Source organism: Polyodon spathula, chromosome 23, assembly GCF_017654505.1.
Source record: "Polyodon spathula isolate WHYD16114869_AA chromosome 23, ASM1765450v1, whole genome shotgun sequence".
Taxonomy (NCBI): Eukaryota; Metazoa; Chordata; class Actinopteri; order Acipenseriformes; family Polyodontidae; genus Polyodon; species Polyodon spathula.
In genome coordinates, this window is record NC_054556.1 from 9,210,313 (window position 1) to 9,235,687 (window position 25,375).

The 25,375-nt window shown below is 38.2% G+C and overlaps 2 protein-coding genes and 1 pseudogene across 3 annotated transcripts; 2 read left to right on the forward strand and 1 right to left on the reverse strand.

Moving 5' to 3' along the window:
* Window positions 1-4,084: 4,084 nt before the first annotated feature.
* On the reverse strand, window positions 4,085-5,847 carry LOC121298460 (annotated as a pseudogene).
* Window positions 5,848-6,107: 260 nt separating this feature from the next.
* LOC121298459 (probable protein BRICK1) lies at window positions 6,108-8,306 on the forward strand. The gene is made up of 3 exons (XM_041225581.1): window positions 6,108-6,246; window positions 7,283-7,365; window positions 7,800-8,306. Exons 1-3 carry the CDS (start codon window positions 6,129-6,131, stop codon window positions 7,824-7,826), a joined length of 228 nt encoding a protein of 75 aa, XP_041081515.1. The 5' UTR covers window positions 6,108-6,128; the 3' UTR covers window positions 7,827-8,306.
* A 1,575-nt stretch (window positions 8,307-9,881) lies between these two features.
* LOC121297885 (RNA-binding protein 5-like) lies at window positions 9,882-24,006 on the forward strand. 2 transcript variants are annotated; one of them, XM_041224480.1, is made up of 25 exons: window positions 9,882-9,924; window positions 10,464-10,530; window positions 11,035-11,203; window positions 11,365-11,514; window positions 13,503-13,572; window positions 14,066-14,139; window positions 16,041-16,124; window positions 16,578-16,638; window positions 17,205-17,270; window positions 17,395-17,555; window positions 17,765-17,862; window positions 18,059-18,146; window positions 18,274-18,342; window positions 18,430-18,496; window positions 19,441-19,541; window positions 19,851-19,959; window positions 20,351-20,442; window positions 20,651-20,830; window positions 20,921-21,073; window positions 21,228-21,308; window positions 21,587-21,766; window positions 22,027-22,101; window positions 22,230-22,327; window positions 22,427-22,556; window positions 23,103-24,006. In XM_041224480.1, exons 2-25 carry the CDS (start codon window positions 10,514-10,516, stop codon window positions 23,226-23,228), a joined length of 2,499 nt encoding a protein of 832 aa, XP_041080414.1. In that variant the 5' UTR covers window positions 9,882-9,924; window positions 10,464-10,513; the 3' UTR covers window positions 23,229-24,006. The 2 variants fall into 2 exon arrangements, with proteins under 2 accessions (XP_041080414.1, XP_041080415.1); XM_041224481.1 differs by having other exon boundaries at window positions 11,041-11,203.
* The last annotated feature ends 1,369 nt before the right edge of the window (window positions 24,007-25,375 follow it).

The window sequence follows — 25,375 nt, forward strand, 5'->3', positions numbered from 1 at the left end:
GTGGCACCCCGAATTGAACACTATACAAATTACCTATATTTGTTATTTAACGTGAAAAAAAAACATAGGAGACATGAGCGGTCATAGCCACCTTTGACACTGTATCTAACAAGTTAAACAGTTAATTAATCTAAAAATCATGTTTGCTACTCCCGAAATCAGTCCCAGTCATCGAGCGGTGTTTCCTCGCGCCCTTGGTCGTTTTTATTCGGAACTCCTTGTTTCTGAGACCGACGAAAGGGGAAAGATAAGCCAGAGATCACGGTAAAAACACAGTCATGTTTTGTAGTTTGTTTTATATGAAATTCGAGATTCTCGTGTCACAGTAACAACAACTAACGTGGTGGGTGTGTATATTTTGAGTTTTTCTGGGTCATACTTTGGCCAGACTTACAACGAAAATACAGTTGTCATATTTATTTGATGGCTATTTATTCCCAGGATAAAAAGAAAGAAGAGGGGTATTTTGTATTTTGGGATAAATGGGGTTTTGACCTTACTGCTTTACACAAGCACATTGACTACTCTTATGTTAAACACGTGTTCTAAAAATCGCAGCACATTGGTATTTAAAAGTTATGTTCCTCTGATTGGATGCTAAACATTAATGTATCCAATCACAATGCAAGGTGTTCATACTTAGGTGCGTACCGAAAACGACTGCTGCAAGTCAGCGAGCTTCTGGTTTAAATTAACGTTAAACCCGCTACTGGCAGCCAGCCAAATGTGATTGTAATGTTTTTTTGTTTGTTTGTTTGTTTTGTTTTTTTAAACAGACAATTTGTATCATCCCACTTGTCAATGGCCTTAAAATCTGTAATCCTTTAAAACACCATAGGACAGGTCTGACAATCATAAACTGGTATCTCTGGACAGGACAAAAGTGTATGCAAAAAATATTAAACATACAAAAAAAAAAAAAAACCATCTATTCATGTTTATATTGAAATAATATTGCATATATTAGCTTCCTTGTTTGCTTTACATGATGCCCTATGCATACAAAAAAGTAGTCTATATGCTGAGTTTTATTGTTTTTTTTGGAGCATGTTGGTTAAAAACCACAAAAGAGGGTCTTTATAGGAAATCATGGCATAAAGACAAGCTTGCTAAAAATATATCAACCTCTCAAATATTTTCAGATGTCTGAGAAGCTGAAGCAGTGCAGACAGGGACTAGCTGCAGCATTAGACCGTGCGTTAGAGGATGTCATCATGACACCCCCCAGCATCAAACATCCACCCTGCCCTTTATACCCCCACAGCGAATCCGAAGAATCTGAGTCTCCTGCATATCTAGAAACAAGGGCTGAGCTCCAGCGAAAATCACTCTATGTCTGTTCTCCTGGGACCACGATGTACCTCCCTACTGCGATCCCTACGGACCTGCATGGAAACACCTCCCGTTCTCACAGCTGGCCCATCTCATGCAAACAGGCTTTACCCACAAGGTACCCAACAAATGCTCCAGATTCCTGCATTGGCCAAACGTATTTAAGATCTGAAAACAAATGTCAGGGGTATACCAATTTAGTTTTTATTCTTGAGCTGTTTGTTATGTATATATGATCTGTAAATATGCTTGGGTGTAATTTGACACTCATCCGTAACTTTTTATAAATCAATAATAAACTCTGAAATAAATTCAGCAGACAATGTTTTAACAAATCTATTTCAATGTAAAAAAGACACTTTGGTGAAACATATGTCAACTAGTCTATTCATTTTTACATGGGAATAATGGGGAAATTAGCAATTCTCTGTTGCTGCATATTTCTTATTTGTTTTTGGTTCTCCTGAATATAGCAGTATCTGCATTGTGGGATTACTTTTCCAAAATAACCAATATGCCTTAGTTTCATACACAGGCTTCAGCAAGCAGGTGTGTTTTGGTGAAATGTATTTTACTCAAACAAGCTGTCTACCTTATCAGGCAAGAGACCTCCAGCCATTGCAAGGTGGGCTGTCCATCTGCAAGCAACACCAAGGAAGCTTTAAGTCCTGATCTGCTACAAATGATAGGTAAACAAAAAATAGCATGTGTTATGTACAATCCTTAAAAATATGCAGACATGAGCACTGTCAAAATAAAATGAGATAAGTCCAATTCTGATACCTGAAAACTTATGTTTTGTTTACCTGACATGTGTATCTTGAAATGCAATGTTCATTTCTGTATCTTAAGAAATCCAAGTTTGTTTTCAGCACTTTTGACTTGGCTGGTTTCCTTACTTCACCAGGTAATATATATATATATATATATATATATATATACAGACAAGTTGGAAGTTAATCATTTTTTTTAACGTGATTGTATTTGTAGCTGTTATAAAACTGTGTCCAGTACCTGTTTGAGGGTGTTAGTGTTGAAGTAAGTAGATAGATCTACATCAGTTTTATAGGAAGTATATTTTGTATGGGATGTTTCCGCTTTATAAGGTCAGTGAAAGTGGAAAGGTATTATGGCCTTGACACTAACTCTTTCTGATATATAATGTGGCACTTAAAAAATGAAAGAATAGTAGTTTAAATTGCATTATAATAATTTCAACTGCTTCAGTCTGAGCTAAATGCTAGTGGAGTTAAATGATCCTCTTATACATAACCTATTTTTTTCAACAGAAGGTTTTTTTTCAACAGAAAGTTCTGGTATACAGACATTGGAGGATCTTGTGGGGAAACTGGAGTTTGAAAATGAGTTAAACCGAGTGTATAATAATGCCAGTCAGCAACAAGGGAACAGCCTTTCAAAGTTGCTGGAAGATAATGTAATAAACCTAACTCCCAGAACATCTGAAGACAACAATATGATTGAGGCTGTATTGGATATGGAGCAGGAGTATGATTTATCAATGTATTACAGCAACCTCTTCTCATAACACTCAAATATTGTTGTCTATAGTTGAAAGAGAAACCTATCGATTTGGAAAGCAAGGCATTTTAAGCAAAGACGGGCCTACTTTTTTTTTTTTCACAATTCATAAAAATACTTTAATGGTAAAACAGAAGGTTTAGAAAGTTCATGAGCTAGAACAAAAAAAGTTAATTTCATTAGCTTCATTAAAAGCACAAGATAAGCATTGTTTCTACAATGTATGTCAGCATAGTAACATATACTCCTCTCCTTGACATTTTACCCTATACACAGTAAGGACATTGTTTTTTTAATATTTGCCAGGGTTGTATGCTGCTAATGTATTAATGTCAGGGTATCTGTAACAATTGGTTAATATATTATTTGTGTACTAAATTCTAGCTATTGTATTCCTTTGGTTCCCCATTAACAGTAAAGTAACATACATTTACACCATTTGCTTTGAGAAACCTATTTTTTTTGTCAAAGTATGTAAAATCTGTATTTCAGCACTGTAAATACTGTAGATGTATATGTAAAATATGCCTTTTTGCATCTGGTTTTTGTTAAGAGCAAGTAGCCATTATACATTCACGGTGTTTGCACAGGCTTTCTTGTAAATGTTTGTCTAGCTAGTTCTATAATGTGTCTTTTTTCAGGCTGCATTTAGTTTTATTTCTTGTTAGTCATAAGGCATTCAGAAGAGCCAGATAAAATATCTGAAATCGTATTGGATTGCTTAGAACCATTTAAGTATTGAACAATGGTGAAGAAAATACTTAAACTGCCAAGTCACCCTAAATAAGGCACTGACTTATCCTTGAAGCACTGACAAGGCCAGCAAATGTGAACAGCACAAACCTTTACACAGACACATTTATAGTGGGTTTTTCAACTAGGCCCAGAAGGGTCAATAATTGCATCATTATAGCTTGTGAAAGTTTTATAATACTACTCCATGTGTTCATTTTCTGTTCTGGATCAATTCAATTAAAGACCTGAGGTTTCACTTCCCCATTGACAATATCATTTTAAAACAGAAGAAATGTGTATGCTGCAATCATTTCAACACATTTAACTACTATGTGCAGATAAGGTATGTAATTACCTTGCTATATTTAACCAAGCATTCTGGTCAACCATTATTCCTCCCCCCTACGAAAGAATTGAAAGATAATAAATAATTACACTTGCACGTTAACGAAAACGATTAGCTAACACACACAAGTTATTAAGTAAGAATACTTTATTTTCTGACATTACATAATGTCAGACTGAACCATGCTTTACAGGGGCCAAGCATTAATGCAATTTCAGACGATTGTAATACATTTGGTCTTAGTATATGCAGTTGTGATAAACAAACTAACCTACTACGACTACTACTGTTTACAACAGCTACAGACATGTCCCTGTGCGACGGCAGGATGTACAGACGTCTATTTCACCAGCTTCAGCAAGTTCTTGATATCACCTTTGATATCAATTGTGAGGAACTTTCTGCTGTAGCTCTTGAAGGGTTCCCCGTCGGGGCCAATGAGGAACTTCAAAATTCCAGAATATGTCATTTCTGCAGACGGGGTTCCACACAAACTTTGGGTCGGTCATCGAGGACATGCGGTCATCACTGGAGAGGGGCAATTTCTCCTTCAGGAAAGTGAACATGGGGTCCAAGTCCTTCCTGTTCACCAACTTTCTGATGCAGGGTGAAACTGGGCACAAACCAATTCCCCAGCCGGACATACTTCAGAGTGGAGAGACTCGCATCACCCTTACCAATTCTCCTGTCAATCAGAAAACAAAACTGTTTATAGCAACCATGTCCAACCAGCCCCTGACGGCAAAGAAAACTACCAGAAGAGAATAGAGAAAAGCACAAACGCACACAAAAAAACAGGAACTGCCCCTTTCCTTGTACAGTACAAAGCATGACCTGAAATTATTTCTGGGAAACAATGTTCACCATGCCACCCTGCAGAGTTAACAACCAATAACCGGCACATCAGACACAGCCATACCTCCTGTCCGCTAGTCGAGACGAATTTCACTTCTCATTATGACTACTTTTGGTTAAATTAATTCCCGAGAATTTTATTATGTTAATTGACCCTATTCACAAAGCCTTAATGCAGTGATGTTTTATTTTAGAAAGCGCCGAATTTCTGTAGACAATACAATTTGTAATTTAAATAACATTAAATAAAAGTAGTTCATAGAATATGAACAAAAGCTGACGTTAGAAAACTTAGTAAGTATACCTGGTATCCGAACTGGTTACAGGGCACCCAGAGAAGTCTCTGGCCGCCGCTCGTTGATCTGAGGGTAATCGCTGGTGCTAGTGCCTCAGAGCGACGCCACATTCTCAGCAGCACCATTTTGCCTTTGAATTTGAAGAAATTCAGCGTTTCTCCGGTGTTCAGTAACAGAGAAATCGTAGCACTTCCTCATCCCAGCAGCCATTTTCAAACTCACTTTCCACCTCTACCACTTTGTAATGCATATGGTTTTACAATAACGCATTGAAAATAGTGAAACAAATTACCACGAGTTCGACCAACTGCATCTGTTAAATGTTAATTAATAGCTTCGGCTGAGGCCTCTGCATTCAAATCTTATATTTATAGATGGATTACCGTACCACTTAACATTTAAAAGCTGTCGTGGATATTTGTGTTTCTCTTAACACTACAATTGCTGTTTTCAACGCCCTATTTTATTTCATTTTTACAACACATTGTAATATTTTGTTGTAAATAAAAAAAATAAGTGACCAAACAGTATTGCATCTAATTATTAGAACAGCTGCAAACTACATTAAACCGTTCAGTCACGATGTATGCTGTACTGTCACGACATTCGCTCTTGATCAATTCATATTTATTCGAATTCTGAAGTAGATTGAGTCACGAGCATGACTGAAAGAAAGTGAAGTCTCGAGAGCACCACCACGTGTTGTGTCTGCATCACTGCATCATATCTTGAAAAGGAATACACACTATTAATGCTGCTGATCATAAACTGATTAGCCGAAAAAGACTGCACCAAACCATACATGTGCACCCACCCTTCTTAAACTTTGACATTATATTCTTTTTTTCCAGTATGCTGTCATTGGGCCATTAGAAGAGGGCTGCTGACACATGTGCAATAAAAATAAAAGCTAAATTTGAGCACCATAGCACTACGTGGTGAGGTGACAGCCGAGTATAGACAGACTGTAATCCTTGATTGTTGCCGATAGACGGCGCTGTGTCTAATTTATAATCCGCAAGAAAATGGCCGGTCAGGAGGATCCTGTTCAGAGAGAGATCCATCAGGACTGGGCAAACCGTGAATATATTGAGGTGATAACAAGCAGTATCAAGAAGATAGCTGATTTCCTCAACTCTTTCGGTAAGGGAATTCTAAACTGAAATAAAAAAAAACTGAGTTGGGTAAAGCCTTTAAAAGATAAAGACAAGTATACCGGTGCAAGTGAGGCCGTTTCCGACCTCTCCTTAAATTAAAACTACAACACGTCGCTGTATTCACTGCAGTATTGTCGGCAACAATAACACACGAAACGAGGGTTAATGATGTCATTGTCACACGGGTTTGGAATGGTGACGTTAATATGAAGCAAATAAAAACGTGCTTTAAGGTGGATAGCATGACTGGAGCCTTCGCATCCGCGCATCTTCGCCAATAGTATACTATGTACTGTAGTATACTGTCCCTGTGTGTTTACATTTCTCAATCTTACTGCATTGATGTATATATATAATATATATTAGCAAACCAATAAATAAAACTGCTACAAAAAAGTTGTCTTATACTCATCTCGGTTAAAATTAAAATACTAAAGGCTTATTCATTGGGCCTGCCGGAACAAAAACACCTCGCGTTTACTGTTCAGTGCAGGGCTGCTGTCAAATCTCGGTAATTGCTGATAATGTCTTGCTCGTTACCCAAGAGATGAAGTCTGATTTACACCCAACCCTTTACCAGGGTGAGCTTCCCCTGTTTCTTGCGAGCAAAAAGACCGACCAGTACAAAACTGCAATATTTCTTCTGCCGGTTATGCCAATATTTTGTACATTTATTTTATTAAAGTACACTGTACTTTTTAATGAGGATCATATGCCAGTGGTACTAGCAAAAAAAAATACGTACATTCATTAGCTATACTGCTAGAAACTCACTTGTATCAGTTAGTGCATAACAACAACAGTACTAGTGTCTGCCAAGAAATTCTGAGAGAGCGCTGCGCAGGGATACACTTTAGGTTTGAGCAGTTTATTGTTGGCCTTTTTCTTGTCCACACTGATGGAAGTTTCTTGATTTGCCATTTTACGTTATTACTGGGATGAAGCCATCAGAACCCAAAACCAACTCTGCCGTAGAGTAAATATATTCCACATATATTGATTAAAAGTATTTTGGTTCTCAGACATGTCCTGCCGGTCCCGGTTAGCCACTCTGAATGAGAAGCTGACAGCATTGGAGAGGAGAATCGAGTATATTGAGGCACGGGTAAGAATTTGGGACAGCATTGTCTCATGGTTTTGGTTTGACCATCTCAAAATAAACATAATTGACCATTACAGGTGGATCAGAGATTGGTTATTGAGAAATGCAATACTTTTGCTTGTGACAGCACTTAAATTGTACTGTGCCATTAAAGTATTTGCTAGTAAACTGTATTAGGAAATGATTACTTGATTGATTAATGCCTTGCATGAAGTCCAGTAGCCTGGCATGCAATGGAATTCATTGTTTTATTGATTAGTCACAAATGAGATAAAAATGATTCTGCCTGGACAAAATGAATGTTCAGGTTTCTGTTAATCACCTTTTATAAGGAATACTGTAAGAAAAGCCTACGCTCTCGCATTTTTCTATTACCTGCACAAAAAGAACGAATATATCATTAGAGTACTGACTCATGGCTATTTGTTTTTCTTTAGGTAACAAAGGGTGAGACTTTAACTTAGACATCATCGAGATACCGGATGGGTGACAAGCAACCACAACTGTACAGAACAGCAATTGGATATCACTTTTCTTTCTCCCATGTATTTGAAGTGTATTTTAAATCTATATTTGCTTGCAAGAAATGACTAAAGGGTCTTTCCAAAATAGAAGTGGGCTTCATGTTCTGCCACTGAATCTCCAGGCAGGGCCATACTAAAAAAAAAAAAAAAAAATTCAAAATGATAATTGACTTGTTTGTTAAATTCCTGCTTGCAGAAAGTACTAAGATGTCTGGGGCAGCACAGCAACAAGAATGTCCTCCCTCTGTAGCAGAGAGCAATCCCCACCACAGCAAGGAGACAGCGTTACGTGCCAAGTTCATTCTCCTGCCACGATTATATATTATGTTTCTTTCATTAAGTTTTAACAATTGTATTCCTGTGTGTAACAAATTTTGTATTTTCCATTTGTGTTTAGATAAATTAAATAATAAAGTTAAAGAGAATTTGTATTTTGTAAGTTTGTTTGGTGGTACAAGCCATGTCTTTGTTTTCTTCACTTGTAGCTTGTTTACTGCCAACTGAAAAAAATTACACATTCAAAACATAATACAATTTTTTTTTTTTTTTTTTTTTTTTTTTTAAAGGGTGCACGTGGGTTTTAATTATATTTTTAGAATGAAATACCGTATGGGTGGTTAGAAGTTAGTGCCGACGTTGCTCAGTAAAATTAATTATTGGATTCATTCTTGCATCACTGAATCTGTACGTTAAATTCGCAGACGACACAAAAATAGGAGGAGTGGCAAACACTGTTGCAGCAGCAAAGGTCATTCAAAATGATCTAGACAAGATTCAGAACTGGACAGACACATGGTAAATGACATTTAATAGAGAAAAGTGAAAGGTACTGCACGCAAGAAATAAAAATGTGCATTATAAATATACGGGAGATACTGAAATTGGAGAAGGAATCTATGAAGAAGATCTAGGAGTTTTTGTTGACTCAGAAATGTCTTCATCTAGACAATATGGGGACGCTATAAAAAAAGGCCAACAAGATGCTCGGATACATTGTGAAGTGTTGAATTTAAATCTAGGGAAGTAATGTTAAAACTGTACAATGCATTAGTAAGACCTCATCTTGGATATTGTGTTCAGTTCTGGTCACCTCGCTATAAGAAAGATATTGCTGCTCTAGAAAGAGTGCAAAGAAGAGCGACCAGAATTATTCCAGGTTTAAAAAGCTTGTCATATCTGTTCAGTCTTGAACAAAGAAGACTACGCGGCGACCTAATTCAAGCATTCAAAATTCTAAAAGGTAGACAATGTCGACCCAAGGGACTTTATCGACCTGAAAAAAGAAACAAGGACCAGGGGTCACAAATGGAGATTAGACAAAGGGGCATTCAAAACAGAAAAACAGGAAACACTTTTTTACACAGAGAATCGTGAGGGTCTGGAATCAACTCCCCAGTAATATTGTTGAAGCTGACACCCTGGGATCCTTGAAGAAGCTGCTTGATGAGATTCTGGGATCAATAAGCTACTAACAACCAAACGAGCAAGATGGGCCGAATGGCCTCCTCTCGTTTGTAAACTTTCTTATGTTCTTATGACTAGACTTGATTTGTCTTAACAATTTTGTATGAATTAGTGGGACACGTGTATAGAGTATACTGTATACTCTTGAAAGTCTAATGGCAGGTTATTCAAAAAATTTGAGAACCCCAAATTGATAAGAGTGGCTTGGATATCTTCACATGTGGGGATAATGTAAAACAGATTCTAAGGTCGGGTGAAGGTACGGAAGCCCTGAACCGCAAGGTGAAGAAAAAATGCTGGAATGCTGGAATGGATGCTCCACACAAACGCAAACGGGTGGAAGTAAAGAATTGCACCACGATTCCCATCATGCTAATCGGTGCGGCATCACTAGTGCATTATGGGAAAGAGACATCGACGGTAACCATTTTCGCTTACAGTTAAGAAGGGGATGGAGAGGCGCTAGAGAAAAGGAAAAAAAAAAATCAGCGAAAAAAGAAAATCATAATACAAAACGTTAGCCCAAGTACAAAAAAAAAAAAAAAAAAACAGAACACAATTCCCCTAACGGCTGGTAAGTAAAGTCAGTGTCGACTGAGTTGGTAGTGGGGAATTTAAGGAGAATTCACCCCTCCTATTTAGTCTCCATCTTGTTTCTAAATTTACATTTCTGTGCTAGTAGGTCTTGATAACATATTGTGGCCTAGGTGGTGTACTCAAACGTTTTTATTGGTATTTAGCTGTTAAATATGTAGGATTATTGCAGTCATTGAGTCTCGAAATACGTAAACTACATTTTGATAAGTTTTATTTTCGTGACGGTGAGCTACCGGTATGGCAATGGCAGAACATTGTTATTTGCTGTGGATTCGTGCTGCAACGGTGCCGCCAGTGCTAAGGCTTCAGGGTGGTGCTTCGTTGCTTATGTTGACCAAACCTAAAATCACCAAGACTGCCTCGCATATATTATCCAAAAATTCCTTTGGTGCACGAACACCCAATTACCTTTAGATTGATAACATGGATAAACCCGATATTTAGTTTCATAATTATTATTTTTGCATATATTTTGATGTAAAATTGAAATTAGTTTCTTCTCCTTTTGTATTGCAGATTTGCAAAAGTAGTCAACAAAAGCGGCGTCTTGCAATAACTGCCAAAACATGGGTTCTGATAAAAGGTAAGAGACCGGGACTCCCAGGGGTGCAAACCCAAGTCGATTTTCTCATTGGCTTTAGCAATATCCCCCTGTGTGAAGGAAAGCCTTTGTATTTTTGTGATTTCATTTTTATGCAACTTGCAAAAGTGGTAAATGTTGCAGCTAATTTCTGTTACCAAATCATTTTGTGTTCATATTCCACCCTATATTTGCATATTGCAAACTGTAACCAAAACTAAAAGAAAAAAAAAAAAAATGTTAAAAGGAACACATTAAGTATTCAGCTCCCTGGGAATTGAAGTGATTTTTTTGGGAGTTGCGTTACTGGGCAACCAGTAAGGTATTCATGCCAACTATGTAGAACTATTATACTTCTGGTGGTCAGCATACTAAATGCTACCCTTTTTATGTTTCTTGTATACTCAAGACCCAGAACTGCTCTTTTGTAGTACCTGAGGATACATTTAGGGTCTCTGGCCAAATGTAATGTGACAGTGAAAACTAAGCAAAACTGTTCCTGGGCAGGGTTAGTCGCACAGAGCGCAGTGGAAGGTACGGCCCAGACCAAGGTCGAGATGACTCTGAAACAAGGGAGCGTCGGGAAAGAGACCCAGACCGCGAGTATGAGCGGCGCTGGAGTGATGAACGACGAAGTGACAGATATGAGGAGCGGCGGAGTAGAGACAGCCCTGAGGTGAGTGTGTTTGTAGCACTCGTGTGATGAGTTACTGAATACAAATATAAATAATGGTGTTTGTAGCAATGTGCAACGTCAGGGTGAAACAAACAATACAGTCATCTTGTATAATAGACTTTCTTGAGCAGATGTAACGCTATTCTGTTTTTAACCCATAGAGAGAAAGGAAGCGAAGGAACAGTGACAGATCTGAGGATGGTTATCACTCGGATGGAGATGAACAGGACTTCAGGGGAGAAATGGGAGAAGAGAAAGAGAGCAAGACCATCATGCTGCGGGGTCTGCCACTTGATGTCGTAGAAAGTGATGTAAGTTGGATTAAAATTCCAGTGCTTGCCTTAATATATGGGAGAACTGCACATGAACAGAAGCAAAACAGTTAGATATGGAAATGAATAGAACGTGGTGTGTCACCATATCCTGTATAAGGGCGTGAAATAACTGGTGGCAGTTGCCGCCATGCCCAAGCTGCTTGGTGCAGTGCCTCTCAACAAAACTTTGCCTCTAAGCCTGCCCGTCATTGCTGCCTTTGTCCCTCAGCACCAGCACATCTGGTCTAGAATCCGTTTACAAACTTGCTCAGTGTCTAATCTCATCCTGCGACAAAATTACTCCTTACCATAATGTGTTGTTGCCATTCATTTTACTGTGAACCTCCCAGTACTAAGCCACGAGAAAGACGTACTGTATCATTGGTTAATAACAGGCAAACGAGGAGGGACTCTGTTAGACTTAGCTCAGTATGACCACGCTTCTAGGAATTTTCAATCACACGTGTTCACTGGCAGTGTCACTGTGTGATTATACCAACTCAAACGTTTAAAAAGAAAGGAGGAATAAGAGCTGACTAAAGCGGCAGCAAGTGTTCTAGGATTTACATAATGTTCAGGTAAGCAGTGGGTGTACAACAATTTTCCCCGATAATATACAGTTGTCAAGTACAGTACTGCAGAAAGGACGAGGTTAGACAGAATTAAATTGAATTGTGACAGATGACAGAGCGGGCTTAATTACGCTGCAATACACATTCTAACACCTTTCATGTCTTCGGTGTATATGAATTGCTAATTTTATATAGACATTTTAATGACCATCGCTGTTTTGTAATACAGTGTTATTCCCCCTCAAAACACCAACGCTAAAAATGAACACCGTTTTGCTCAAATTCTTACACCAAAAAAAAAAGAGCAGTTATGACATGATTCAAGTAGCAGCTCCCTGCTTTATGAAACGAGTTGGAGAGATAACATAGCAGTGACCAAAACACAATCTTCAAGTGCACAGATTTTTGTTTTCATTTATTTTTGTGTACTACATTCTCACTACCTTATGTAGTTCTGCTTTTTTACTAGTAAAACATGTGCTTTTACAAAGGGTTGGATAATGTATATGCTTAAACAGCATACAGTCTTTTTAAAAAAAATTCCTGAATCGTGTCCAGCAATGCACTATAACAAAACTGTAAATCCTTTGGAATTGCAAATTTCAAGAACTGTGAAACTATATAAAATCTCTCAAATGTAAATATCTAGCATTATGTACATCCCGCTGTTCATCATTGTGATGCAGAGCACTCTCCATTGCCTAACGGAGTTTCCATTTCTATTTTTATTCTCAAAGCCATGTTGTTTGTACAGGTTTTGTAACGGTGGTTAGCAAACTACAGTTGTTTAGACACTGCAGACCGAACAACTCATTTGACCACTATCGTTGTTAAACTCCAGCCATGGGATAAATCTTTAGCCATGCCTGAAAAATCTATCTTTCCCTTCACTCTCATTGCTTATTTGTGCTGTTATTTCACCTAAGGCTGTATCAAAGCATCTAGTCTAATCTATGTATTAATCAGTGGCGTGTGGCCGTAATTTTGCCAAATTACCCCTTTGTATTTTTTCATTATGAAAGTTTTTTTTTTTAATTGGATTTCTTTTATACCATTTTATTTAATTAATTTTTGTAACAGTTAGTGTGTGAGTCACTCAGAAAACATTGATTTGTGAATTAACATTTCATCAACATAATAGGCTCTCTATTTCATTTTTGTTGTTTTGAGTATGAAATCACCTTGGTGCCCTTGGGTTGGATTTGTTTTGACTTTTTGCCCCCAAGAACTGCCTTGTTTTCCCTGAATCTTCACGCCCAACAAAGGCAACATTGCCTTGCCCTTCATGACCTTAACTTTATGGCCTGCTGTATGAATATCTTCGCAACATACTTGATGCTTTGCATTGCAAACCATTGTGTTGTACTAAACGCCCTAACAGTCATACACTTTTTTGAATTTAATCTTTTTCAGATCCGTGCTGCATTGGATTTACTGGAGGGCCCCCAGCCTGCTGATGTCAGACTGATGAAAAAAAGGACAGGTGAGAAACCAGGCATCTTGCAAGGTCGTCCGTCCCAGTCCGTCCCTGTCCGTCCCCCCCTTCGCTTTCCTGTTCCCCTCAACAATAAGTCCCATCAATTTGCCATAGCCAAGAATCAAGAAGATTTAAAAATTTAAAAATTAAACTAGCTTGCCAAAAAAAAATAAAATAAAAAATTGTTTGGAATTTGGTACAAGGTACAGGTGAGTAAACATTTCTCTGACCAGTGTTCATTTTAATTGAGAATAACCTATTGCATAGTTGCATGGGGAGCATTGAAACTTTGTGGAAGGGATTGGGAGTGGGGAATATGGAAATCTAGGTTTCTTGCTATGGCAAAATTTGAAATTTCTTTTACCCTCCAAAAAAAGCCACTGTTTCACTGATTGGGGTTCTGATTGTGAAGCAGTTTGTGACTCAGGAGAGAGCTTGAATTGTTTGCCAAGGAATCTGACTAACACGACTCCCGTCTATATCTGAATGCTGTCTCTAGGTATAAGCCGAGGTTTCGCCTTCGTGGAGTTTTATCACTTGCAAGATGCTACCAGATGGATGGAGACCAATCAGGTTGCTTCAATCGCCAAGTCTAGATTTTATCTTGGGGATCAGAACCAAAGATAGAAAAAAAAAAATATGAATTTCATGCGATTGAGGAGTAATCCAATTGAAATTAGAGCAAGAGGGTTTTAAAGAAAAACAGTGCTTCTCTGTTTATGTTGAGGGTTTTTTGTTTTCTTTTGTTTTGCTATTGCTGCTTATAAGAATTATCAAGGCTGGTTGATGGCTAGCGCACATAATTTGGACCTACATTTAAAGAGCTGCCCTTGAAATAAAGGATTTAAATTAAGACGCTCCCTTTTACTTGGGACCACATGTATTCGGGAGTTTTGGTGCTGTAAATTAAATTTATTTAAAATTTGGCACTCAATGTTAAGAGTGGGTGCCCCAGTTTTAAAATAGTGAAGTAAAGCAAACTTGAGATTGTGAAATAAATCCAGACTACAGTCACACCAATAAGACTAACATTAATTAAAACAAATGTCTTTGTAAGCAAACACTGTCTTCTCTCCGCATATACAGAGATATGGGTTGGTGTCCAAGGTATTTATTTAAAACACAAATGTGAACATGTTTTTTTTTTTTTTTTTTTTATTTCTAACCTGATCACATAGCCCTACTATTGTACTATCTATCTATATATATATATATATATATATATATATATATGCACACACATACATACATACATACATACTGCTATTAACACAGTATGCCATTTCAGTTTCTGTACAAAAGCATAGATAGTTTCAGCACAGTTTCAGTTTCTGCTAAACATCCAATTCTGATAGTCCTCTTTGGTTCATATTAGTTTTACGTTGCCAGGTGTCCAATTGATTTAACTCTGCTCTACTAGAACATGTCTTGTACAGCAGTTTGGCTGCTTTGGAATACTTTAATTTATAGTCAACTATAAATAAATAATACTCCTGGATTTTATAAGATTTATGTCCACCCTTAATTTTCTTGCAGAGGTCAGACAGCAAAAAATGGAGAGAACAGTATAATAAACATGCTGACTTTGTCCAATCAACTAGACTACTTATTGCTCAACTTGCTAAACCTAATTTTATGTCACAACCAGACACATTATTATTGAACTTGCAGACCGTCCTTGAGAAACATTTGTGTTTTAAGCCTTAAATCCTTTTTACACCCTTTTAAAAGCATAATTTGTTTATAAAAAAAAAAAAAATAAATCATGTCCCTCTTGCTCGGTATTTTAAATATCCATTAATATAGCCCCTTTTTAGTGCAAAACTAAAATAAATGTTGACTCTGTGTAATGCTATTTTTTAAATATTTGGCTAAATTGGCATCTGCTCTTGCAACTTAACACAGAGGTTAGTTAATATACTTGAAATGCTGTGTGCTTGTGTCCTTTTATTTTTTATTTTCTGTAAGTACACTAGCAAGTTGCTTTTGTGAAGTTTGAGAGGCTTCCTCATCTACAGGAACAGACTTGATTTAATTTTGTTTTTATTCAGTCTCTTTTGAGATGTACATGTGTCCTTTGAGATGTTCCCTAAGTTTCCATTCACATTCGCTCTGTCTTTGAGACTTGGCCCATTTTGCTACTCCCTTTTATCCGAAGACGAGAATGGGCCAAAGCCAAGTCAGTAGCACCTGGGTCCTCAACATCTTTAGAAAATTCCCTAGTGCACACACAGGTACACCTGCTCCTTTCCCTTACAAATGCACATAAGTTTACAGTTGGTATTGCAAAACTTTTGAGAGCACAATTTTTAAACATTTGTGTTTTTTTTTTTTTTTTTTTTTTTTTTTTTTTTTTTTTTTACCACGGAGTGTGCTTTTCCTTGGGACTTAAATAAAAAAAAAAGAAAGCTGACCCACCCAGCGTCCTCCAACCATGACCATTTGAAATAATGAAGTTTGTTTTCATCTTGCAGAAACAGCTGGTGGTTCAGGGGAAAATCGTGGCCTTGCACTACAGTAATCCTAGGCATAAGTTTGAAGACTGGCTCTGCAGCAATGTAAGTAACAAGTCATGGCCCATACTGTTAAAAAAAAAAAACAAAAAACTGATATGCTGACCTACTGACTGTATTGGAGCAATCTGGATTCTGGTTCTGTTAACTGGAGTTAGTTTACCCTCTATCTACAAGTTCTGTCTGAAGTTTTACTTCTGTGGGTTAACTTTGCTGTACATTGAAGTTTATTTTCTGTTATTTTTACATGGTACGTTTAATAAAACTTAGGAAATGTTGCTAGTTTAGTTTTAGTCCTCCAGCAGTAACTTTCATTATTGGAGTTTGCGATGGGGCCCCGTTTATTTTAACAGGATGACCTCTGAATTGGGCTTCTTCGGTAGGTATCAGTACCGGTAACTTCCTGTGCCACAACTAGTTCAATTTATAACTGAGCTGGTTAGTTCAGGTTGTCATTAGTAGTTTTCTGAATAAAACAATGTAAACGGTTGCTTGCAGTGTGGCCTATACAATTTCCGGAGGCGACTGAAGTGCTTCAGGTGTGGAGCTGCCAAAGTGGGTAAGTAATCTGAACTGCCAACGTGCTTTTGACTGGATGTCATATGGTAAAGCACTCTACTGGCAAATCAGTCTGTACCCTGAAGAACAGACTGGTTGTATCTGCTACCCTGAAGATGGAGAAGTGCAGAGTGGGTTGCATTTGTTTGTGCATATCTTCTAGATGCTGGGAACCCTGTATTGTATCCACTTGCAGTTTACCAGTAATAACTGTTCCATTTTGCGGGCTGCTCCCATCTGCACGTTAGTATTGGAAACATAGACCGTCCTCTGCCACTGACCTGGATGACCTTGCTCCCCAACTCTTCAAGGCTTTGATTAAAAAAAAAAAAAAATCAAAAACAAATCAAAAGCTTGTTCAAATGTACCCCCCACCTAAAAGGAGTGTTTGTGTTAGTGGGCAGCATTTGAACGCAGTTTCTAATTCAGTTGGTCGCCACCAGCACTGTTAGGTTTCATATGGTGTTGAACTTTGCGTCTTCAGCTCACCATTCTGCAAAATGGTAAATTACAGAATTTAAATATTAATAATGTATAACACTTTTTTTTTTGCCTATTTCTTGACAGATTGTGAATCGGGGAGCTCCAGTGGATTGACTGAGGCCCCACAGGGTGGCGATTACTATGGCGATAGTAAGTAAACCCTAGGGATTATTATTCTTTTTTTAAACAAAGTACATGCAGTCTTTGTAACCAGTGATTTGGAGAGGCTAGGGTCCAATGCATAGTTGGTAATATATTTTCCTTATCCTGACAGCTATCATTCTGAGGAATATTGCCCCTCTCACAACAGTGGAGGCCATTATGACTGCACTGGCTCCCTATGCCAACTTATCTGTGGGGAACATTCGTCTGATCAAAGACAAACAGACCGGCCACAACAGAGGCTTTGCCTTTGTCCAACTCTCTTCGCCTTTGGCAAGTGTTTTTTTTTTTTTTTAAATTCAGTTTTGCTCCATCCTGGGAATAACTGGTTTTCTCTTGATACAGTTGTAGCAGTCCTGAAATGTCTGGGAAAACTTTCTAATACATTCTAATATATCAATACCTTGTCTTGTAAACGGAACACATTTAGTTTCATGGTAGCTTTGTCAATGCATAAACATTTCTCATTGTCCCTTGTTTAGGAGGCCTCTCAGCTTCTTCTGATCCTGCAGGGACTCCAGCCTCCTCTAAAACTAGACGGCAAGACCATTGGTGTTGATTATGCAAAAAGTGCAAGGAAGTAAGTTGTCTGTTTTCCTCTTGTTTTCTATGTTTAAGACCAAAAATGTAGCACAACGTCCCATTCACACGCAACCCTAGGTTATTTATTTTTGGAAAATGACGTCAGAAAAAGTTACCCCCAATAGCGAGTCTTAAGGTTTCATTACAGCTGCTGGATTTCATTGTTCTTTTTTGTTTTCTCTCTTTCTCATCAGGGATTTGCTCCTTCCAGACGGGAATCGAATTAGCGCTTTCTCAGTGGCCAGCACTGCAATTGCTGCTGCACAGTGGTCAGCCGGCCAGGTACTGGACATAGTTTTATGCAGGGTTGACAATTTTGAAAAAAGCTGCGTACATTTCAGGTTAGGCTGGTTGATGTTATGATCCATTTGTTGTGGTTATTAATGTGTAGAACATTGTCTGTGTCTAGACCCAGCAGGGATCAGAGGGAGCTACGGAATATAGTTACCTGCAGGACAGTTATGCAAACTATTCACAGGTGAGATTAGGGAAATTATTTAATGTTTCAGTATTTTGAAACATATGCCAATTCTTTAACTTGTACTATCTTTTGCTGTATGGGCAGGATTTCCAGTGCTACTACCAACAAACAGGAGCTTTAGACACTGCACACACGTCTGCATTGCTTGGAGGTAGGTACAACATGGCTTTGCATTATAGCAGTACTAATTCAGCAGTAAGACACGAAGCGGAGTTATCCTAATGCTTTTATGCAAAAGTGTAATGCCTTTGTTTTATTCTCAATGTGCAAATGTGCCTCAGTGTTGTTGAGAAAGTAGTTATTTTAAAAAGAATGACATCACAATAGTGTTTTACCATTTTACTTTCAATCTTTAATGCACGTCATCAATATCATACATACATACATAACATAGTTGAGACATTGTTATACTAAAACAAATACAACTGAGTGGAGAGATTTCTAAATCTAGTGAAACTAGCTCTAGCCTTTACTGTTTATCCTAGATCTAAATGCTACACTGTTGTAGGTTTGATTTGTACTAGCTTTGCAAGCTTATTCTAGAATTGATCATGAGGGATTGATCGTTTTAAACAAAGTCCCATTCTCTTTCATATCTTGGCTACTGAATACAAAACTTAATTCAGTTTTTTTTTTTTCTGCTATGTGAGTCATCCACAATATACACATTTTTATAACTAGCTCAATAGTTTGAATGTTGCTCAGACTAGCAGTCACATAAAATAATTGACAAGCACTTCTTCATGACTGTCCTGTGTCAGTTGCTTCAGTGCTTCTAATTCGGCTTAAGGCTGATTTTAATTAACATATTTATAAACGTTTTGGAAAAGCAGGGAATGTTGATAAAACTTACAATACATAGGACACAAAGAATTGCAGTCTGGGGTGGTGTTACGTTTGTGATGAGACAGCAGCCAGTGGTTCCCCAGAGATTATCTACCCTTTTTTTGTTTTTTTTTAGGTTGTTACTAACCAGTCAAACCATGCATTTGTACCAATTATTTTTTTAATATCTTTGGTATTGTAGTTGTAATTGCACACAGTGAAATTATAATTAGTTATTTAATTTTAAAGCTTTCTTTTCCCATTTTGTAGCTACCCCAGCAATAAAGACTGCTCCTGCGGCCACTACAGTCGTCGTATCTCAAAGTGCACAGGTCTATCAACCGCATATATTGAGCCAACAAGCTACACAGGTAATTAAGATATTTACACAGGGTCGCACTTCAACTCTCGTTAATTCTCACATTCTTAAGTTTAAAACCTGAAATAAGTTGCTATACCACAGACTGTAAAGTTAAAGTATGAATCCATGTTATGCTTAAGCAAGATAAGTCTGACCTTCAATCTAGTAAGAAGTTTTAAAGCACCAAAAATAAAATACATACAGTAAATGTATTTTTTACATTTTTTTTGGGGGGGGGGGGGATGTTGTGGCATTTATGAATAGCAGTAAGTTTCATGAAAAGTATTATGTTCATTCAATAGTGGCCTTAATTCAACAGGCACAACAAGCTATTCAGCAGGCAGAAGTGGCTTCCCAGGCAGCAACGGTAACAGCAACATCAAGTTCAGCTTCAGCTTCAGCAACGTCTAGCACTGAAAATGCATATGGTAAGAACAGAATGAGTAACACATTTTAAATCCTACTTTCCAATTTTGCTTTTGGGTTTAAAACCACTACCGTGGATCAACTATATTTTAAAAAATTTAGTCACACGTCATAAAACAAAAAAGCATGGCAGTTGCGTGGTAGAAATAACGGTTGAATTGGATGTTCAGACATATTGGGTTTCTTTCTGAAGTATGTGCTTTAGACCAGAGACTTCATATCTACCCATTCCCCATATGAGAGGCCCTCTTAGCAACCCACCAATAGCAACTGTACATTCCTAACCAATTGCCTGTATGTGGAGACACTATTTCTTACAGCTTATGAATTCCTTCAGCCTCTGTAGTTCGGTTTAGTGTGTGAGGTAAATGCCATGTTGTGTTTTGTTCCCAGCTGCTCCTGATACATCCACATACCAGTTAGATGAAGCTTCAGGCTATTACTATGACTCGCAGACAGGACTTTACTACGATCCCAACACCCAGGTAAAAATGTATAGAAAATACATGTTAGTTTTATAATTTGTGTGTTTTGATCTGCCTAAGAAGCAGATTTAGTATTACTTGCATGTGTTTCTAATGCAATAGTATTAAGTGCTGATTAGGGGTGTGGGTCTACCTTTTTTTATATATGTAAAGAAAAGCTTTAGGAACTTGATGGTGATTTTAAATTGATGTTTCTTTTCTCTTTTAGTACTACTACAATTCACAGACACAACAGTACCTGTACTGGGACAGTGAGAAACAGACTTATGCACCTGCACCTACACCTGCTAATGATGCCACATCTGGACAGCAGAGTAATTCGACTTCCACTTTGAACAAGGAGGTCAAGGAGAAGAAAGATAAGCCCAAGAGCAAAACTGCACAACAGGTACAGTTCTGTTTGTTTATTTATTTACAAAATAAGCATGTAGCTGAGGGTCTTTGAGGCAGTTGTAACAACTTGATGTTTTCCTCCCAGATTGCAAAAGATATGGAGCGATGGGCAAAGAGCCTGAACAAACAGAAAGAGAACTTCAAGAGCAGTTTTCAGCCTCTGAGTCAGTTCAGAGATGAAGAGAAGAGAGAGTCGGCTGCTGCTGATGCTGGCTTTGTTGCACTTTTTGAGAAGAAGGTAAATGCCGGGGGTAATTGATTATTTAAAAAAAAAAAAAAGAAAACATGTAATGGCACTAGGCTAAACATATTTTTTTTATGGATGACTTGCAGGGAAGTTTTTATATCAACTTTGCAGCAGTCAGTGTGTTAATGTTATACTTTAACTACAGCAGGGGGCATTCTTGGAGAAGCAGCAGCAGCAGCAGCTGACATCTGAGCTGGAAAATAATGAAGAGGCAGAAAACTCGAAGGTAAGGTTAAAAGATGTCTGATGCCACACTACACAGTGGAAATCAGTATTCACTGAGTGTCTGATAGGGTATCATCTTTATATGGGAAAGAGTAAAACTTGCAGCAGTACAACTGAAAAATCATTTAGGGGTATGTTGACAGGGTACAGAAGTGCTATTATAACTGCCTAGATCTTCAGTGCAGCAATCCAGTCATCCTGTGCCAAAGCTATGTTCATGTCCAGGGGTTGTATTTTAATGCAAAGACAGACGCAATAGGGTCATTCCCTGTTTCTCAGTGTGGACTGGTGGCCGCATACAGCGGGGACAGTGATACAGAGGAGACTGAACAAGAGAAGAGCGAGGAGGGAACAGACAAGCTGACAGACTGGAAGAAGATGGCCTGTCTGCTGTGCAGACGGCAGTTCCCCAATAAGGATGCTCTTGTCAGACACCAACAGCTCTCAGATCTTCACAAGGTACTAGGGTTCAACATTCTGAGCTTTTTGTGTTTACAATTCTGCAGCTGGCTGCGAGCTGATCATGGTTGTGGTAATCACTAGTGGCATTTCTTGTGCACTTCAGTGTTGACTTTTTTGCTATGAAACACTCTATAGTGCTGAATTAAGAAATACTAAATTAAACTCAAATTCAATGATGAATGCTGGTTAAAACACTGTCAGTATTATAGTATTAGATCTGTAGTGTGTAGTGTTTTTAAATCATTTGTCTTTAACAGCAAAACCTGGAAGTTCACAATAGAGCCAGGATGACAGATACCGAGTTGGAAGCATTTGAAGTGAAAGATACAGAGGTACGTGGACTTTTTAGTTCGGTGTCAGTTTCTTTTTAAAATGGTCATTTTAATGGGAATGGGGGGTGCATTTACCTTGACCTTCAACAGCAGCTTATGGTTTGTATTTATTTACTTTTCCCCCTCAGATGAAGTACAGAGACAGAGCTGCTGAAAGGAGAGAAAAGTATGGAATTCCAGCACCTCCTGTAGCAAAGAAGAAGAAATTCTATGTGCCTCCTTCAGTGTATGTATCAACTCGTTGTTTATAAGTTAATTAGGATTTCTAATGTATTATGATGTTTTCTTGCTTCTCCCTATGCTGAGACCTCCTCCTTATTTGCAGGAACTATGAACAGCCCACCAAAGATGGCCTAAACAGTGACAACATTGGCAGCAAAATGCTACAGGCCATGGGATGGAAGGAAGGAAAAGGGTTAGGGAGAAACCAGCAGGGTATTACTGCTCCCATTGAGGTGGGTCCCAGTGCACTCGGCGTGTGTGTCTCTCGCTCTCTCATATATATATATATATATATATATATATATATATATATATATATATATATATATATATATATATATGTGTATGTGTTTACATCTAATGTCCTAATTTTAAATTTAAGACTGTCCTATATTTGGCAGTGCCATGGTAGACATCCTGTAGAATTCCTTCCTTGCTTACTGCACAGATCCCAATTGGGTTTGTCACATGTTTGGGGAAAAATGTAATTGCAGAACCCCATATAAACACTGCAAATGTAATGCTGCATATCCTCTTGCCACAAGTGCCTATGGAATGTGTATTCTGTACAGTGTACTGTCAAGGGTTGTATGACAATTTATTGTTACATACCTGTAATACATTGTCAAGATCATTGTTTCTGTCCTGCTGATCACATTAATTGAAATTGGGTTTGTGTGTACCACTAGGAAAGTGTTACAGTAGTCTTTTTCAAATTTTTAAAGCCATAGGCTTGTATACACAGATGCCATGGGTCACTGTTCTGTTTTCTCCTCCAGGCACAGTTAAGGATGAAAGGTGCCGGCCTAGGGACAAAGGGCAGTTCCTATGGAGTTTCTGCTGCAGACTCCTACAAGGATGCTGTCCGCAAAGCCATGTTTGCCCGCTTCACTGATACGGAGTGAGCTTTCTCTTTCTGGGACATTGATACTCCTTGTGTGCTTGAGACCAGCCACATAGCACATTACGGGAGAGCGGCTGCCTTCCATCCAAAGGACCTCCAAATGCTGTCGTCTAAGTCTAGAGCCTTTGCAAAGCCCACGGGGCGAGCAGTGTTCAAGGCTTCCATGAACCTGTTATGGTGACTCCCCATCTCCGGAATAAGTCTGACCAAAAATGATGCATTGTTTTAGGTTGAAGTGAGTCATCACTGACACAGGCTGCTCCAGACTGGACAGCACAGGAGGAGTGATCTCAGCCTGTGATGTAGAGAGCATTCACATTGTTTGCTCTGGGATGCTTCTTGAAGGTGTTATGTCAGGTTGAACTTCCAGCAGTACTTTAACAGAAGCTTTGCCTGTTCCGTGATGCTTGTTTCTGTGTACACCAAAACAATGTATTTATGGTAGAACTAACCTTTCATTTTGCTTTAGTGCTACAGAGGAGAATGATATTTCCAGTGGCTGATCTCTAGCAAAGGAATATCACCTTGTAACATTTGTATATATGTACATATTGGAAATACTTCTTCTTTTCACTGCAGTGTCCTATTTTCACAGTTTTATTTCAACTGCCTTTTTTGTGTGTGAAAGAGACCCTGAATCTTGTTTTGTTTTAAAGAAGTGTACAGTTTGTATGAAACATATACTTCATTTTTTTTGTACAGACTAAAGGATTTACAATGTTAGTCCATCTTTCTGATTGTTTTGCTTCAAAAAGAAATAAAATACTGAAATCTAAAAAGAAAGTTAATTTATTGTTTTACATATGTACCATATTCCTCTAAATTTAAGACACACTTAAACCAGTTTTCTGAAAAATGGCCAGCGTCTTAAATTTGAGTACAGTATAGTGATACGTGTTTTAAAATTGCCAACAAAAGATGCGGCAGCCTGAGTACATGAACAGCAACTGACTTAACTGGTAGTTGAAAGGTTCCGTAGAAGTTACCCTGCAGTGCGAATGCTCTCCTCAATGTAAACAAAGCAAGCTTTTGCTCCGCGCCTACCTGTGTAATAATGGCTGTGGTGCAGTAGCCTCAAACTGCAACCGTACATTGTTTTCTTTAAGTAAATGCATTTATTTAACTAAAAAAAAAAAAAAATGTTGAAAATGGGAGATTTGAGCTGTCTTGAACCCCTTTCACACTGACACTCTTACCCAGGTTCTATCTGTCTGGGTCACGATCCTTTGTAGTGTGAAACCATGTACCTGGGTCACAGCAACCCGCCTCAGGATGTGGGTCGACACGGTCTGACCTGTGTTGAGCGAGACCAAATGCTTGAGGGTCATTCGTAAGCTGATAAAATAGCAAACAACCAAGCCTGTGTGAAGATTTCACTTCTGCAAGAAACATTTCTGTTTAGCCATATTTGTGTTGCTTGAGAAACACCATAAACCAGTTTGCAGCAGGGATGAAGAAACATTTGCTTTAATCAACATTTGGGCGGACGGTTCAATCTGGATAAGCTTGGATGGAAGCGTCCATAACAAACTGGTTCCGGGGCATTGATATGCACATATCTATTAAGAAGTACCACTGTCTTCCGAAGTTTTAGGTCTGCGTCAACAAGTGTTTGTTTCTTGTAATAAACTTCGTTTAAAAATAATGCATAATTTTAATGTCTTTGGGGAGGCTACTATCCACTGTAATCAGTTCTACTTAAAAGGCATTACCCTTTTGGAGACGGGAGTTTGAGAAGCTTGAAATGTTTCACAGGAGCGTTGTGGCACAATGAGCTAATTCACTAGCCTCTCATGCCTTTCACATTTGGTTTGTGCCGTGTTTGAATACTGCGTCATCTCTCACATTAGTGACATGACTGGTTGTCTCAGCCCCCTGCAGACATTAGTCCATGTCACAGAAAACACCACATAATTTGATACAATTGGGTGTTCAAGACAGATTTGAAATATGATTCTAGGGCAATCAGTGGTGTCTGCGAGCACTGCATTGGGGGCTATTGTCAATCGTCTCCTAAACATTAAACTCACAAAATTGGATGAAATCTGGTTTCAGGGCTGGCATTTTTATTGTACATGACTTGGATGTAATAGAGAGCACAAATCATTTTAAAGAGGGTGTTATTTCAGATTTCAGAAGCCATAGCTC